The sequence below is a fragment of the Blennius ocellaris genome, assembly GCF_963422515.1.
Source record: "Blennius ocellaris genome assembly, chromosome: 15".
Classification (NCBI taxonomy): Eukaryota; Metazoa; Chordata; class Actinopteri; order Blenniiformes; family Blenniidae; genus Blennius; species Blennius ocellaris.
Window position 1 is genome coordinate 2,445,723 of NC_137664.1, and position 18,470 is coordinate 2,464,192.

Consider the following 18,470-nt stretch of genomic DNA (forward strand, 5'->3'; position numbering starts at 1 on the left):
ATCCGTCAATCTATATATAAAAATTGTATATGAGGCGTTCAGGGGCATCAGTCAATCTATATATAAAAATTGTATATGAGGCGTTCAGGGGCATCAGTCAATCTATATATAAAAATTGTATATGAGGTGTTCAGGGGCATCAGTCAATCTATATATAAAAATTGTATATGAGGCATTCAGGGGCATCAGTAAATTGAAGCATTTATATATAAAAACTGTATGAGGCGTTTAGGGGAATCAGTCAATCTATATATAAAAATTGTATATGAGGCGTTCAGGGGCATCAGTCAATCTGTATATATAAAAACTGTATATGAGGCGTTTAGGGACATCAGTAAATTGAAGCATCTATATATAAAAACTGTGTATGAGGCGTTCAGGGGCATCAGTCAATCTATATATAAAAACTGTACATGAGGCGTTTTAGGACATCAGTAAATTGAAGTATCTATATATATATAAACTGAATGAGGTGTTTAGGGACATCAGTAAATGTAAACATCTACATATAAAAACTATTGTGAGGTGTTTAGGGACATCAGTAATTTGAAGCATCTATATATAAAAACTGTATATGAGGTGTTTAGGGACATCAGTAATTTGAAGCATCTATATATAAAAACTGTATATGAGGTGTTTAGGGACATCAGTAAAGTGAAGCATCTATATATAAAAACTTGATATGAGGTGTTTATGGTAAAGTAAATTTGCACACCTATACATCTATAGGTGTGAGGCATTTAAATACATCTGTAAATTGAAGCACTTGTACATTATATGCAAACTCTGTACGAGGTGTTTAAGGACATCTGTAATTTTGTCCCTTATTATTTACTCTGCGTGAGGCATTTAGGGGCATCGGTAAATTGCACACATACCCTGTGCAACACTTTTATGGAGTTTTTTTTTGTTTTTTAAATTATATATACATATATATTTATATTTATATTATAAATAAACGTTCACCTTCTTGATCTTCTTGATGTCCGGGTCCTCCTCCTCCTGGTTGTTCTGGCACGGCCGCATCCTCTCCTTGGTTTTGTTCAACACGACAATCTGCAAACGCACAAAAAAAAACCCCCACGGCAATCGAACCGCCGCCACGCGAACGAATGAAAGAAAATAACACGGAATCAAAATCTCTTACATTAAGTCACTGTGAAGTTAATGTATGAAGGAATAAAAAAATATTTTTTTTTAGGCTATTGACCATTCCAGATGTATCCATTTAGATTGACAAATCATGAGCGAACACACTGAACACATATACAAACTTATACGAGTACAATCATGGCAACGAAACGACTTTTAATATAGTTGTTGAGTTTTCTGGTTGAGATTTTACTGTTTTATATATAAAGATAAAAGAGTTGCGAAAATAAAATATGACTCATGTTACCACGTGATGTATGATGACGTTTAAAACCGTTTTATCTTTTTCTTTTCAAATTCTGTTGTGGCAATCTGCACGTATTACTTCTCACATTAGTGAGTATTTTCTGCTCACGAACCTGTTTGACAATATCTGAAGCTCTTTTTGAGGAAAGAACAAGGCCCAATCCCAATTCAATTTTGTACCCCTACCCCTACCCCTTAGCCCTCCGCCTTCCCCTCCAAAATGAGGGCAAAGGCAAGTTTCAGCCCTTAGATGTGGGACGCCCCTCCCCCTCTCGCTCCGTCTCACAGTTATGATGTCATAATACGGCGCCGTTATATCAGCAGAGCTGAACCTCGGATGTTTGTTGATTTTCCAGCAGGAGCGTCGTCATGCCGTCCCAAATTCAACGTGTTGCAGTAGCTTGGCTGCTTTGTTTCGTTTTCCGCCTTTCCCACATCAAGGCGAAGAAATAGACGGAGACGTGGATTACTTCAGTTTTTGCGCCGTGTTTGGACTTCAGAAATATTTCCTCATTCACCGTGTGAAAGCGGAGGAGCTTACTTGTTTGCTCGGGGGTCCCCGTTTTCAAAACACCCCTATTAGAAGACTTTGGAACTCTACAGTGTAATAATGAAATGTTATAAACACGGTCTCTACCAAACAAATACACACGGAAGCTCCATACGGCAGACGGCAGCGTTACTGCCGTTCTTATTAGTATAAAACACAACAGGTTTATAGAACTTTAGAAGCGTATATATGTGAAATGCGAGTCCTTTGGCACCATGTCCTCCTACCCCTCTGTATAAAGTGTGCGTCTGTAAGCGCTTCGTCTCGAGGGGTGAATAGCCCTTCTTCTCATCCCTCCGCCTCGGCACAGTAGTGAAATGGGACACCCCTCAGACTCTCGTGAACGCTCATTTCAAAGGGGAAGGGGTAAGATGAAGGGCTAAGGGGGAGAATTGGGATTGGCCCAAACAGTTTTTTCTCATTGCTCATTAATAGACCTTATAAATTGGTCACCATTTAGAGGTGAAAGTGACAATATTTGAGGTTGTGTAAAAGCGAGAGAATGAGCAAGACGAGGCCAAAAAACAAACAAACGTGTGTGTGTGTGTGTGTGTGTGTGTGTGTGTGTGTGGACCGCAACCTCGGCCTTCAGCCTCTCGATCTCGGTGTCCTGGTCCTCCAGCTGAGTGCGCAGCTGATTGGCGGCGACCTTCTCCGTCTCCATGATCTGCACCAGGTGGATGTACTTCTGCATCAGGATCTCGCGCTCCACGATGACGTCCGAGTAGCTGGGGGGGGGCGAAGGGGGCGAGGAGACAGCGGCGGTTAAAACCGTGTGTGTCTGCTGCCAGCGAGTTGTGGACCAGGGTTCCGTGTCCAGGTTTCAAACGTGTAGAATTTGGCTTTTCAACGCGTCGATTTGACGTTAAACTAATGAAATTATAAATCCCCGGAATGCCGAGAATCACTTTCTCTACAACGGCGTCAAAAAAGCACATTTTGGAAAAGGAGAAAAACAAACTCTCCGTATTTATGTATTTCCTCATTTTGCCAAATAGCTTTATTGTCATGTTTTCTGATATCATGTTCTGCATTTACTTTATTTCCCCTAAAAAAAAAGAAAAAAAGAGAAGGATCATTTCTAATGTTTGTATTTTAAGATGAAAGTTATATAGTATTTTATTTGTGTAGCTTTAGAATTGAAAGATCGATCAATATAGAAGATGAATCTAAGAAAGGACGTACAAAAAAAAAGGATGTAGATTCAACTTTGTTCGTCCTTCTATCTTTAATTCCATCATGTTGTGTTTGTTACGAGAAAAAAATCTATAAAAATCAAAGTGGAGGGGAAGAAATAGAGTAATAAGAGGCTTCTAAGCAAAGGAAATCTATAATTAATAACTGAAATTACATAAAAAAAATTTGGGGGGGGGATTTAGTAAAAACTCAATGTTAAAATACTTTTCAATACCGAGTATTTTAGGCTGAACGACAAATCACTTTCATCATATTATTCATCGAAATGCAGCGGCTAATTTATGGAAAATTGACGATTGATTGCATGGAAACATTTAACCTTGAAATAAATAAATAAATAAATAAATAAAATAAATTGATAAATAAATAAAATAAATGAATAAATAAATTGATAAATAAATAAAATAAACACATGAATAAATAAATACAAATAATTGATAAATAAATAAAATAAATGAATAAATAAATCAATCAATCATTCAATAAATAAATGCATAAATAAATAAATCATAACTAAACAAATGTATAAAATAAATAAATAAATAAATAAATAAATAAACAAAGCTTTCTGGAGACATTTCAATTGTTACCTGCTGTTCTTATAATAACGGTCGTGCTACAATCAGAATGTCTCCATGAACTCGTCTGTTCACGCTCCGCATGTCGACGTCGTTCCGGTCCGATGGAGTTCTACTGTCCTAGATTATTTCACACAAGAGCGCCGTCATTTCAGGGTTTCATCTCCCTCCGTCAGCGTTTCTGTTCACCTGCTTCTGTTAAGTTTAATTCAGTGGGATTGTGCAAAAAAAAAAAAAAAAAATTCACAGGGTTGAAATTTTTAGCCCCTGGAGTCCTGGATCTGATCCTGGATGATTAAAGGTTCCATCACAGGATAAAAAAAAAAAAAAAGATGAGACACTGGTGTTTATATTCACAGTTAGCGGTTAGCATTCTAAACGCACGTTTTAAGACGGTGGGAGGAACCCGACACGAAAACATGCAAACGCGACGTGAAAAGCTCCCAGACCTCTGCATTGTTATATATCAACAGGAAGTGAAGGCCTTGACGAAGGCCACGCCCACACGCCGCCGCCACCGCTTCATTTAACTCTAGCGTTTTTGTCCGATCGTCATTTTTTAGTTTTAGTTGTTTAAAAAAAAAAAAACAATGACGTCATCGCTGTTCGCCCCGTCGCTTTAATAAGACATGTTGGATTTTCTCATGCGGTGTGTTTTCTCCATTTGTGCATGTCTGTGGCATAGTTACAGCACCCCCTGCAGGCCTGGCATATGTACTACATCATGCAGGTCCGCACATGAACGCGACGGTCGTATAAGAGTTTTCCTGCTCATGTAGAGGTAAGTAAGCAACAACAGAGGATTCAGAGAATTTGTTAGAATTACAGCTCTGAAAACAAATGAAAAAGAAAAAAAAACACTAGTGGAAAGATCTGCAAACTGCAGTGTTTTCAGCAGGAAACTTTTCAGAAACAAGCGGAAACATCATGGTGACTCCAGCATTTCTTGCTCGGTAGAGTTCAGATAATAATAATAAAAATAATAATAATAATAACAACAACAATAACAGTAGTTGCTTCAATTAAAGCTAAAGCGAACTGGAGGTTCTATATCTATTTTCATGGATGAAATGACAGTTTCAGGAAATAGATGTGGAACAAAAACTAAGAAAAAGGTCGAATGACAATAAAAATATGATGTGCGTGTGATGCATTTTGTCCACTCTGGTTTATTTTTGGTTTTTTTATGTCAACGCGGTAATTTTCTACTAAGATCAGAAAGAGAGAGATGTTGAATAACTGAATGCTCGGAGTTTGAAAGTGCTTCGCCTGACAAATCCGCCTCCTGTTATTTCCACTTGGGTTTGACGTCCCAGCAAGTGTTTGTGTGTTTGTGTGTTTGTGCTCGCAGCGACTTCACATGTAGGTCACCCCGGTGCCGTATCGCCGCGCCGGTTACATCACCTCCACCTCCTTTTCTACACTTCTCTCCGTGTGCGGCTGCTTTTTTTCTTCTTTTTTTTTTTAACTTGTTAAATGTGGAAACGAATGACAAAAAATGCCCCGAAACCCGGGTTTCAAAGCCGCCGCGACGTCGAGTATTTCACTTTTCCGTGCGTCACCTGGCCTGCTGGATGAACTCCACCCACTCGTTACAGTCCAGCTCCTCTTCTGTCCGCAGCTCCAGGGGTTTCTGTCCATCGTGGCCGAAAACCACCAGGAAGTAGTGCTGCGTTCCAGGAGAGAGAGAGAAAAAAAAACAATACAAGAGCTCAATATCTTCTACAGCTTGAATATATATTACTTTACGTGTGATTCAGTCATTACACCAAAACCTGTGGTAATTAGTAGCTTTATCAAGGAAGTTATTTTTGACCTTTTATGTTATATAATTTTAATTTATATTAATGTATATTCATGTTTTTATTTTTTTGAGGTGTTCTTAATTAATCCGCCCCCCCCCCCCATGTCCGTTTTGGAGACATTTCGTCAAATATCGTCAAAAAGGAGGTTTTTACTGTGGCTGTAGCAGTTTTCTGTTGTCATACAGTGACATCTAGTGGTCACAGAGGGTATGAGCTGTAAATTTTGATATAAAAGTCTTATGAGCAGTCAAACACCTAAAAAAAAAAAGAAAAAAGAAAAAAAGAAAATCACATTTTTACATACAAAAAAAAAAATTGTACATTTGCCTGGTTTGAGTGTTTTTCATTTTTAGACTCGTCAACTGGAATTGATAGAAAAATGATTTAGTTGACGGGTAATTAGAAACAGAAATGTTCCGAGCTTTAGTGATCAGCCATAATCCCATCATTTTAACGTCAAACGTCGGCTTGAGCAGCTCTTAAACGGGACAAAACACGAAATCGTATACCATAAATAGGCTGTTTTGACGTCTGTCCATTTCCCCAGAATATACATAGGAGGAAAAAAGCTGCACTGGAGAGAAACTACTCAGGTATCGACATTACATTCGACCGCAATCCGCTTCCTTTAAGATGCTTTATTTATCGTTCATACATTTTAAATACACTTTTACACGCAGCAGCCTGACTTATTCATCGGATCGGTTCAAACGCGCATCAATAAGTGATTTTTTTTTGCACTTCTTGCAGTGATGTCAATACAGAGATCGTCACCCGAGCGAGATAAGACCGTAAACAGCGTGGTTGCTCGCTCACACATCTGGATGTGTATTTTGTTCCACGTGGTGAATATAACTGAATTGTCACTTTTTTTTGTGGCTCCATTTTTGGGCTCCACCGCTTTCTGTATAATATCAGACAACCATGCAAATAAGATCTTATAGTGCAACAATAGCAGGGGTTAAATTGTGGAACTGAACCAGTTTAAAAAGCTTCTTAAATCATCTATCATTTGTAAGTATAAGAAAGAAGAGCAATAATTTTACCTCGGACAGCAATAATATAGAATATGAATATAATGGTCGAAGGTATATTAATACTTAACATAATAAAAGATATATACTGTAATGGAGTTTAACTTAAAGATTGCCACACTATAGTTTGTATTTAGAATGTAATTGATGAAATATAAATAGTATATCATTAATATTTGTAAATGTGGTTCAAGATTCACTAGTATTATGCACATGCCATGTAGATTGATGTATATATGTGTATATATGTATGTTTAATGTGCATGTATAAACTATATATTGAATGTGTATTGTAAAAATATTAATATTAGCTCAAAACATTGTGACATTATCTAGAGAGCCTTTTGTTGTTATTGTTTTTTGTGATAGGGTGATAGTTTTTTGTGATGAATTCAAAAGGCATGTGTACGAGTACTCAGATAATCCGCATGCGAGGCAAAAAAAAAGAAAAGAAAAAAAGAAGATGTGTTTGGGGTCAGAAATGATATAATATGTGGCTGGATGCTAATCTGGGGTGATAAAAATAGCCCAGAAAAGGAAATGAAAAAGTGTAAAATTGTGTCAGAGTTATGAAAGGAAAGAGATTTGAGTAAACAAAGTTGAATAGATGGCGGCGGTATACCCCCTCCCCCCTCCCCCCCCCGCCTCGGTACTTCCACGGTGATTAAAACTGTGTGGCATACTTCAAAATTTCGAACATCTTAGTTAAATATCTTCAGGTTGCTCAGCCTCATAATACCGCTCCCGACCACAAGATGGTGTCATGAGCCCCTTTAGGACCCCATGCGTTTGTACACCGAGACGGAGCAAAGCAATAAATAACATAACGACCGCAGCTTTCAGCAAGTGCGAATTGAAAAATCTTAAAAAAAAAAAAAAAAAAAAGGCCCAGACTCACCACTGCCACCCAATGGACAAAAGAGTCATTACACTGAATTCACGAAATCCAAGGAGAAATGCTGGATGTTAAAGTGGCCCAAAAAAAAAATACCACACAAAGGAAATTAAAGAGAGCATTCATCATTTAATAATAAAAATACAACTATACAAGTGGATCACTTAATTTAACAATTGTATTTTTTTATTTTTTTTTTACGTTTTCTCCAGACAATATATAAAAACAAAGATTATTGAAGAATACCAACATGCACTTTTTTTTTTCTTGTGGAAAATCTGAATATTCTATTAATATTTGATGTTCCTCCTGGTTGTCAGCGTATTCGAGATAATGCTATATAATAATAATGACGTGAGCCTTATTTGGCTTAATATTAAAAAATGCTTCAACAACAGTTGTAGTCAGAAACCCGCGTGTTCCTGTGAGACGTATGGACGACGTAAGCTCAACCACAACCAGTTCACATGTGGCATGAAAATATCTGCGCCACATAAAACAAACCACAATCGGGCCACTTGTGTCGCGCCATCATGTAAACGGTGCCATCATCGCCGCTGGGGGGGGGGGGGGGGGGGGGGGGGGGGGGAGGGGGACAAATGAACAGACAGACAGGAGAGGAAGTGAAGAAGAAACACCGAAAGAGGAATCTCCTGCCACTTTAGCCCGTGGTGGCTAGGCTAGGCTAGGCGAGTTAGCACGTGGCTAATGGGGTAGCCACAAACAAACCGCAACATAAAGTCTTCAGACCAGATATCAACAATTTTTCCTCACTACTCCACAACATATTTACCAACGTTTTCTTTCTGCGGCTAAATCTTCTGGTTCGCGGAGCTAGCATAGCTAGCTTTGTTTGTTTACTTCCCAGCATTGCACCACTGCTGGAATAATGTGAGCGAGTTGTTTCGTTCTTTTATTTCTTTTCCTCCCCCTGAAGAGAACTCTTGTCACACAGGGGAACATCAAAACGCCAGCTTTTCTACACGTTATATTTCTATACGCTCTGCCTGCGCGGCTCCCCGAGGCCGCGGAGAGAAAGCAGGTCTGTATAGTAATGATGCAACGATAAGCGGGTGAGAGACACTTGCTGGCGTGTGCCGGCTACAGACCAGAGAGGCTTAAGGGCTTGTTTGTGTGTGTGTGTGTGTGCGTGTGTGTGTGCGTGTGTGTGTGTGTGTCAGGGTTTACATAACCATGGCGGCTTGTACAGCTTCTTGCATTGCTAATGCGGCTTCCCCCGACCGCGAGCCGGGTTTAAGCCCGAGGATAACAATGAGAGACAGGCAGAGCGAGGGAGACCATTAAGCTCCGCTTCGCCCGCCGCCTCACCGCCCAAACAGACTCCGCGTTGCGTCACGCCGCCGTGTGTCGTATTCGGGGGGGGGGGGGGGGGGGAGATGGTGGCCGAGTCCACGTTCGCCCGCTCTCGCGTCAAACCCCGAGTCGCCCTGCAAATGTTTTTTTTTTTTGACATAGTGGTGATTTTTTCTTCTTTTTGTCTTTTTTTCTTTAATTTGTGGTCATTTTTTCTTCTTTTTGTCATTTTTTTAAAAATTTGTGGTATTTTTTCTTCTTTTTGTCATTTGTTTTAATTTGTGGTCATTTTTTTTTCTTTTTGTCATTTTTCTTGTCTTTTTTGAATTTGTGGTATTTTTTCTTCTTTGTCTTTTTTGAATTTGTGGTCATTTTTTCTTTTTCTCATATTTTTTTTTTGAATTTGTGGTCATTTTTTTCTTCTTTGTCTTTTATTTAATTTGTGGTCATTTTTTCTTCTTTTTCTCATTTTTTAATTTGTGGTCATTTTTTCTTCTTTTTGTCATATTTTTGGAATTTGTGGTATTTTGTTCTTCTTTTTGTCTTTTAAAAAAATTTTGTGGTAATTCTTTCTTCTTTTTGTTATTTTTCTTGTCTTTTTTTAATTTGCGGTAATTTTTTCTTTTTCTCATTTTTTTTTCTTTTTTTTATTTGTGGTCATTTTTTCTTCTTTTTCTCATATTTTTCTTGTTGTATAGTGAAATTCTTTAAGTGACTTCTCATTTTCTGGTGTTAATTTTGAATTTGTTGTCTTATTTTCTAATTTTGTTGTCATATTTTTCATTTTTGTGGGAATTCTATTTTTGTTTTACCATTTTATGGTCTTTTACTGCTCTGTGGTCGTCGTCGTCGTCCTTGTATCCGTTTGGATTATTTGCTTATATTGATGTAACTTTTGAACCGGTTTTCATCAGACACTGAAAAAAAAAACTCATTCTCAGTCATTTCCATACTAATTTGTTGACTTAATGTAATTTAATCACGTCACACGTTTCCATCTATTCATATTAAGTAGATTTAATCCCATTTATTCATATTATATGAACAACATATGTTAAAATGAACCATTTAACAACAGGAAACTCAATGTGTTCATGTTAATAAAACATATTTCCAATATGCAAAGTACAGTTGATTTTTTTATATTGTGGTACTAATTTGCCATTTTGTGGTTATTTATTATTTACTTGATTGGGAGAAGGCACATTAATGGACAATCATATACAAACTGTATACAAACCGTAAGTGTGGCAGATTATTATGTATGTGTGGGTTTATGTTTATATATGTATATATGTGTACATAGCTTTTTTTTTATTTTTATGGTCTTATTTCTTTTCTTTATTTTTTGTGTTTCTTTTGTTTTTGACCTGTTCTTGTGTTTGTTAAACAGTCAGGATGATCAGGTTCCGCCTGTGTTCTTCTCTTCTGTTAATTATTCTATTTATTTCACAGTGGAAAATTTAAAAAAAACTAAGTCGGGTTTGTTATTATTATTTATTATTTTTATTCTCTTACATCCATCAGAAGGCTCCAAAGCCATTTTATCATTATGTGGTGATTTTCTACCGCGACGGCGTATTTTTGTTGTTGTCGTTTTCTAATTTGTTGTTATTTGTGTGCATTTCATGGATAAAACCACCACAGTTTAATTCCTGCTACTGGTTTTTTTTTATTATTATTTATTTCACTCTATTCTATAAGCTCTTTTTGAGCTTTCAGTCGGGACTAAAACCGCTGCATTAATCCCACAAGTGCATTTAGCTTAGCACACAAGTTCAAAAACTTTTATTTTTCAGGATTAACGTGTTCGATATGTTGAAAGTCGACCTGCTGCATATTTAGTGCAACGTCCCCGACGCTCGTTTTATGGATTTTCTCCTCGTTCCGTTGCCGTCGTCTTTTGGTCCACATTGTTTATTTACAGAAAGTTGAGTTTTTAACACGTCTCAATGGAGACAGGGTCTGAGCATTTTTGAAAAGTTGCACGTGTTGTGCTTTAACCCGTTTCCATTAGAGGCAGAGTCAAAGCATTTTCATTTTAATAATAAAACCATTTGTTTATAACGCACGCTACATCCAAACAATCTCAAAGTGCTTCAATAAAGATACGATTTAAAAAGGCAAATAAAAAAACTGTTCAAATGTTTTCAAAAAGTTGCATTTTTCTCAATTCCAACGAGACGTGCCTGAGCACTTTTGAAAAACGAGGTTTCCCCTGTTTCCACAGAGACGTAGCTTTTTTTTAAAATTTGCACTTTAACCCGTTTCCATGGTGACGTAGTCCAAGTATAAATTATTTTTTTTTTTTTTAAAGTCCCCCCCCACTTCCACTGAGGATCGTGGTGCGTATGTGCAGTGTTTTTACAAAAAGTGGCACGACTTTCCATGGAGACGGAGCATTTAAAACAAATTTTTTTTTTTAAGTCGTTTTCAAAAAGTTTAATTTGCTTGATATGTGCGTGAAAATGTTGTTTAGACGAGGCCTAAATGTCAACATCGCTTTGGGGGGGTGGGGGTGGGGGGGCGCTTCCACACAGCTTCCTGAGAAACGACAAAGATCAGCGGTGCGTGTGTGTGTGTGTGTGTGTGTGTGTGTGTGTGTGTGTGTGTGTGTGAGATTCAGACAATGGCTGCAGGCTACAGGACCAGCTCTCCTGCTATTCTTAGCGGAGGCGCTGCCGCCTCCCACACGTCCGACACAAACACACACGTCAGCATCCAACCCCCCCACCACCACCACCACTCCTCCTCCCCCAGCCATCACCTGGTCGCCATGGAAACACGCCAGTGGGTCAGGCCTTAGAGTGAAGAGCCTCGGGGGGGGGGGGGGGGGTAATAGAGGACAACGATAATGTCAGCGGCGACATCCCGCATCGCTAAAAGTTTCACGTTGGAAAACAAAGGCTCCCGTTAGTCGCATCTTAAATAAGTGATGTGGCATAAATCTGGTGTAAATTAATTATATTTTGGTTCCTCAGAAGGGACGAAATAAAACCTAACAAGTTTATATAATCCCGTCTCGTCTTTACGTGCATAGCGTTTTAAAAAGTAAATCATTTAAAAGCGCAATCATTTAAAAAATAAATAAAAAATTGTAAACAATAAAGAGCACTGGACAGTACATTTCCTCAGTAAATGAACATGAAGACTGTGGCTTCTACTAATAATTTCCCATTCAAAAGCGGATGGAAATCGAGTGAAAATCACAAAAAAAACAACAACAAAAAAACACAAAACAACCGGCGTCGTCGTCACTCTTTCAGCCGGAGACGTCGTTCTACCGTCTGTCCTCTCGTCACATGTGGGAACTTATTCCTTCCATCTTCTACTGATTTCGACCAGCTGATGATGACGGAGGCGGGTGGATGAATGAACGGTGAGTGCACATCAAAGGGGAGGAGTAATGAACGGAGCTCTGATGCCCCCCTGACGCGAGCCGTCATTTTGTTTGTTTCTCCCCCCCGAGCCGACCTTCTGGAGGTTTTCTCGTCGAGAGCAGCAGCTTAAAGACTCAGAAATCTGCCGTTTGGTTAATTAAATGTGTCCGGCAGGTTTGGATTTCATGATTTTAAATCCAAATCCGTCAATATTCCAGTAAAACAATGGCGGCAGGCTAGCGTGGCAACGGTGCGCTAGAGTGGTGGCGTCCCTCAGGGTGCGACTCTGGGTCCCATTTGTGTTTTAGAAGCTTTGCTTTCACTGAGCAGCAACAACAGAATTTACATTTTAGATACTCTATAATCTGGATGTTAGAGGAGGAAGATGCTCTATAATCTGGATGTTAGGAGGGAGATGCTCTATAATCTGATGTTAGAGGAGGAAGATGCTCTATAATCTGGATGTTAGAGGAGGAAGATGCTCTATAATCTGATGTTAGAGGAGGGAGATGCTCTATAATCTGATGTTGGAGGAAGGTGCTCTATAATCTCATGTTAGAGCAGGAAGATGCTCTATAATCTGTATGTTAGATGAGGAAGATGCTCTATAATCTGAATGTTAGAGGAGGAAGATGCTCTGTAATCGGGATGTTACAGGGGGAAGATGCTCTATAATCTGGATGTTAGAGGAGGACGATGCTCTATAATCTGATGTTAGAGGAGGAAGGTGCTCTATAATCTGGATGTTAGAGGAGGAAGATGCTCTATAATCTGATGTTAGAGGAGGGAGATGCTCTATAATCTGATGTTGGAGGAAGGTGCTCTATAATCTCATGTTAGAGCAGGAAGATGCTCTATAATCTGTATGTTAGATGAGGAAGATGCTCTATAATCTGAATGTTAGAGGAGGAAGATGCTCTGTAATCGGGATGTTACAGGGGGAAGATGCTCTATAATCTGAATGCTAGAGGAGGAAGATGCTCTATAATTTGATTTTAGAGGAGGAATATGCTCTATAATCTGGATGTTAGATGAGGACGGTGCTCTATAATCTGGTGTTAGAGGAGGAAGATGCTCTATAATCTGGATGTTAGATGAGGACGGTGCTCTATAAACTGATGTTGGAGGAGGAAGATGCTCTATAATCTGGATTGTGAATAAGTGACACTCGTAATACACAAATATTAGAGGAAGTCTTTTTCACAGTACGGATGTTTTCCAGGAATGGAACCTTCTTGAATCCGACTCTCCGAGGTGGAACTTTTTGGGAAAACGCTCCAACCCGGTCTCCATGGAAACGGGGGACAATGCAGCTTCTCTGAGTCGTTGCTAATCTGCTCAGGTTCATCGTGGCTGTAGTAAACAGCTCTTCTGCACGCGCTCAGTAGATGCAACAACAACAACAACAACAACAACAATGGCTCCCGGTCATATTCTCGTTTTCAAAATGCCACTTAAAAAATTGTGATGTAATGAAAAATAATGTTTTTTTTTTTTTAAATCAACACACAAAAACTTTGTTATTTCCTGGTCCACCATCAATCCACCCCAACCTCCTCTGGAACTTTAATTAATCCAGGGAACAAGCTTGTGATATAAAACGTTTCAAGCCTCTTAAGTTGTTTTTATTTGTGCTGTTTGATGCATCTCAGTTGTATCTAAAAGATTTACAAAGACAAACATTCCACTATGAGCAATAATACAACTTGTGAGTAAGAGTTTAAGGAAATAAATAAATAAAATTGACAAGAGTAGATTTGTCACATTTGTGTACGAGAATTTTAACAGTTTAAAAGTGAAAACTCGTTTTTTTCTCTCACATTTTTTGCAACTTGCTGTCTTTTTAAAATCTCCCCTGCAGTTTTATTTGTGTCATTTTGTCTCATGTTTGTTCCCTTTGTCATATATATATATATATATATTTAAATGTCTCTTTGAAGCAAGTCTGTCTTTCCGTGAGCGGCGAAAAGCAAAAACACAAACATTCACAAGAGACAAAGCAAATCGGTGAATTTTCTGAAAGAATTTGACAAACATGAAAATATATGATGAACATTATTATTATTTTTCATTATTGTTTCAGGCCAGAAGCTAAACTCCTCCCTTTTCTCATGTTTTGCCACCAAGTTTGATCATTATTATGCTATTTTATTCATTCACTTCACTTTGTGGTCATATTACGTCTCATTTCCGTCGCTTTTTTGTTATTTTGGCATTTCAATTTCCTAATTTTACGTCTCGGTTTCGGTCATTTTTGCATCTTTGTCGTAATTTAGGTCTTTTGAATCTTGCACCTGTCATTTTGGTCATTTCAGATCTCGTTTTTGGTCATTTTGCATCTCATTTTCATTTTTCCAATAGATTTCGATCTTTATTCTGTAATTTGACATTTAATTCAAGCAATTCTACATCTTAGTTTGGTCGCTTTGCATCTCGTTTGTGTCGTTTTGAATCTCACTTGGAAAATATTACATCTGAATTTGCATCTTTCTCTGGTAATTTAGAATCAATTTTCCGTCTTTTAATTCTTCATCGTTTTGCGTCACATTTTGCGTCACAATTTGCTCCTATTGCATCACGATCCTGTCATTTTACGTCTCAGTTCGGTCATTTGGTAAATTTCTGGTAAATGTCATTTTGAGGTCTTTTGAATCTTGCGCCTGTTGTTTTGCGTCTCATTTTGGTCATTTCAGATCTCGTTTTGGTCATTTTGCATGTCTTTTTTGAATTTTTCCATTAGATTCTGATCACTTTACGTCTCCATTCTGTCATTTCACGTCTCATTCGACCAATTCTACATCTTAGCTCGGTCATTTTGCATCTTTCTCTGGTGATCTGGCATTAATCTCAGGTCTCTTTAGACTCTTTTGCTGGTAGTTTAGTATTTCGTTTAGGTCATTTTGTGTGTCTGTGATAATTTGCCATTCAATTTAGGTCATTTTGCATCTCATTTGGAAAATATTACATTTGAACTTGGTCAATTTGACTCTTTCTCTGGCGATTTAGAATCCATTTTTAGGTCTTTTAACACGTGTGCCTGTCGTGTTGCGTCACATTTCGCTCATATTGCGTCACGATCCCGTCATTTTTGCACCTACATTTTGGCAACAGTGCATCGATTTGGAGTCTCTTGCTTCCCATGTTTCATGTTTTGCATCACATTCCAGTCATTGTTGGATCTTTTAATGTTCAGCCATCTGCTAAAACTAAATTCTGATTCACTTTTATCATTTCCTCTCCTTTAAAGTGAAATAAAAACACATTTTTTGGGGGGTCGCAGATACAAATAATTGAAGTAATCGAAGTTTTTTCCCCCCTACAAGTTGAAACTATTAAACAAACCAAAACAAAACAACTTTAAAACGAGAGAGTGATCGAGGCGTGGCCCGTCGTCCCTCACCTGCGGTTTCTCCGCGGGCTCCTTGCCGACGGCGGACACCTTGGGCGCCGGCGCGCGCTCGCACGTGCACCCCTCCAGCAGGTAGATGCCCGAGGGCCTCGCGCTCTGCTCGTTCTCGAAGTAGAAGAGCACGTTCTGGTAGAGGGCGAAGTACTTCTCCGCCCAGCGGCTGTTCTCGGCGGTCTTCTTGCTCAGGAAGCCGCGCTTGGTTCCCTCTTTGCGCGCGACCACGGACAGATACAGCGCGTGGCCCTCGTTGTAGCGCACGCTCTTCTGCATTTTACGATTTTTTTTTTTTTTTAATGTTGAACTTCAAAACCAGAATCCTTCACATAGCGGGTTGGTTTTTTTTGGGGGGTTTTTTTTTTAGAGAGAGAGAAAGCGGTGAAAAGGTAATCCGGGGTTTACCATGGTGGAAACTAAGTTGGAGCGCCGCGCGCGCCACAGCCGCTCCGTCTCGAGCCGGGTTTCCATCCCCCCCCGCCCCCTCCCCCCTTCTTCTTCTCTCCTTCCCCGCTTCACCACGTCTCCATCGCGGGGAAACTTTTGTGCAGGAAGTTGCACCTGCCGGCTGGTTCGTCTTCTCTCTCCGGCGGAGCGAAGCGCGTCGCGCCGACACAGAAATAGACGAGGGAGGGGAGGGAAAAAAAAGAAAAACGAAAAAAAAAAAAAAAAAAAAAGGAATCACGGCGGAGATCAGCGCTAATCGGCTTTGACACCAACTTAAAGAGACAGGTTCTCTTTCAGCCGCACGCGCTGCTGCGTATCTGTCCCGTCTGTCTGCGTCTGAGACCCGCCGCGCGCGAACCTCCGTCCCTCGTGCGCGGCACGAGCCGGGAAGTGTAACAGCAAATAAATGAGAAAAAATAAATAAATTTTTTTGTTTTTTTTTTGTTTTGTTTTTTAAAAGCTTTTTAATGACGTTTCAGGTCCAGATCTTGACACTTTAAAGACGAGGGCATTTAAATTGATCAGATTAATGTTGGTTCAAGGCCTTTTCCAATGTGGAGTTTGTATGTGTAGAAGAGGAAGATGCTCTATAATCTGATGTTAGAGGAGGAAGATGCTTTATAATCTGATGTTAGAGGAGGAAGATGCTCTACAATCTGATGTTAAAGGAGGAAGATGCTCTATAATCTGATGGTAGAGGTGGAAGATGCTCTATAATCTGATGTTAGAGGAGGAAGATGCTCTATAATCTAAAGGTAGAGGAGGAAGATGCTCTATAATCTAACGGTAGAGGAGGAAGATGCTCTATAATCTGATGTTAGAGGAGGAAGATGCTTTATAATCTGATGGTAGAGGAAGAAGATGCTTTATAATCTGACGTTAGAGGAGGAAGATACTCTATAATCTGATGGTAGAGGTGGAAGATGCTCTATAATCTGATGGTAGAGGAGGAAGATGCTCTATAATCTAACGGTAGAGGAGGAAGATGCTCTATAATCTGATGTTAGGCGAGGAAGACGCTCTACAATCTGGAACGCAAACATGGCTGCGTGTTAAAAGTTCATTCTTAAAACAATGTATTGGATGTTTAGAAATGGATTGAGCAGTTAAAATCATTTGAAATTTGTATTTTGAGAATATATTTAATATATATTTAATCAAACAATACATTGGCTAAATAGTAAAAGCATCAGGAATGTTTCTGTTCTATAATCTTGTTTGTCTCGATGCACAGAAATAAAACTGTGATGAACTTGACAAACCATTTCTTCATTAATCTGTACGTTTCTGCCCACGGCGGCGCACGATGGCGGTGGTCCTGGCCGGGGCCATAAGGGGCTTTAATATGGACACTCTCATCTGGAGATGTATCCAGAGGATTACTGAGGATTACTATTACTGTCTGCTGCACACTAATCACACAATAAAACGCACCGCCAGCTCGTTTCTTTGTGACTCCAGACTCGTTTTTTTTCTTTTCTGCTGTAGATTACGATTCTACTCTGAAAAGCTCTTTTTGTACTGCACAGATGTGCTAGTTACTCCACGCATAAAAATAAGAGTAATAATAAATACCACATGAAAGATGAGTTAAATTGCAGTCGACAGTACAACATGATTATAGAGCATCTTCCTCCTCTCACGTCCACATTATGGAGGATCTTCCTCCGAACATCCAGATTATAGATTGTGATAAAATTGGATAATTTAATGAGATACTTCCCACAACCTTTTCATTATAATTTCATCAAATGAAATAAAATGATTGCGAATAATAAAATACTTTATGTAATATATGGTATATTTGTGGTTCCGTTAGAATAAAATGCTGTATAGTCGGTGTCGTGCTGCCATCTGGTGGTGGACTTGTGAACTGCGCGGTGTTTGTGTGTTTACACACAAACTGCACAATATAACTTTAAGCAAATATCTTTTCTGAATATATATATATATATTCAGAAAAGATATATATATATTTATATATATATATTGCTCAAAAAATAAAGGGAACACTAAGATAACACATCCTAGATCTGAATGAATGAAATATTCCTATTAAATACTTTATTCTTTACATAGTTGATTGTGCTGACAACAAAATCACACACAAAAAAAACAAAACAAGGACTTTTATTGAGAAAAAAATTGGCGGCTTTTATTTTGAACGCCAGCTCACCCCTAGCCTAGACAAACACTTAATATCCAGTTTGAAGTAAGGCTGGTTTATTGAATCGGTAGCTCAAACCAATTTATATTGTTCAAACTGGAGTTTTTTCCCTCCAGTTTGTCTGCAGTTTTTGCATTCTGTTCTACCAATCCTTGTGGGTTCCCATTGATGCTGTTGCACTTTTGCTTAAATCTGGGTTAAAGCTTCAATCGTTTTTGTCAATCTTTGAAAAAGACTGCTGAAAAAAATGACACACACATTATTTTTTGACGAATTGTTAAGAAAAGTCGGTGCAACCTTCT

The 18,470-nt window shown here is 38.7% G+C and overlaps 1 protein-coding gene across 1 annotated transcript in view; it reads right to left on the reverse strand.

The window, feature by feature from the left end:
* Window positions 1-15,830, reverse strand: part of rasgrf2a (Ras protein-specific guanine nucleotide-releasing factor 2a) — a gene marked incomplete at both ends in the record, with an annotated part of 35,190 nt that extends 19,360 nt beyond the window's left edge. The window contains 4 exons of the mRNA XM_080509992.1: window positions 967-1,056; window positions 2,529-2,676; window positions 5,286-5,392; window positions 15,552-15,830. Of these exons, the coding sequence (XP_080366118.1) occupies window positions 967-1,056; window positions 2,529-2,676; window positions 5,286-5,392; window positions 15,552-15,830 (624 nt within the window). The remainder of the gene's footprint in view (window positions 1-966; window positions 1,057-2,528; window positions 2,677-5,285; window positions 5,393-15,551) is intronic.
* Between the last annotated feature and the right edge of the window lie 2,640 nt (window positions 15,831-18,470).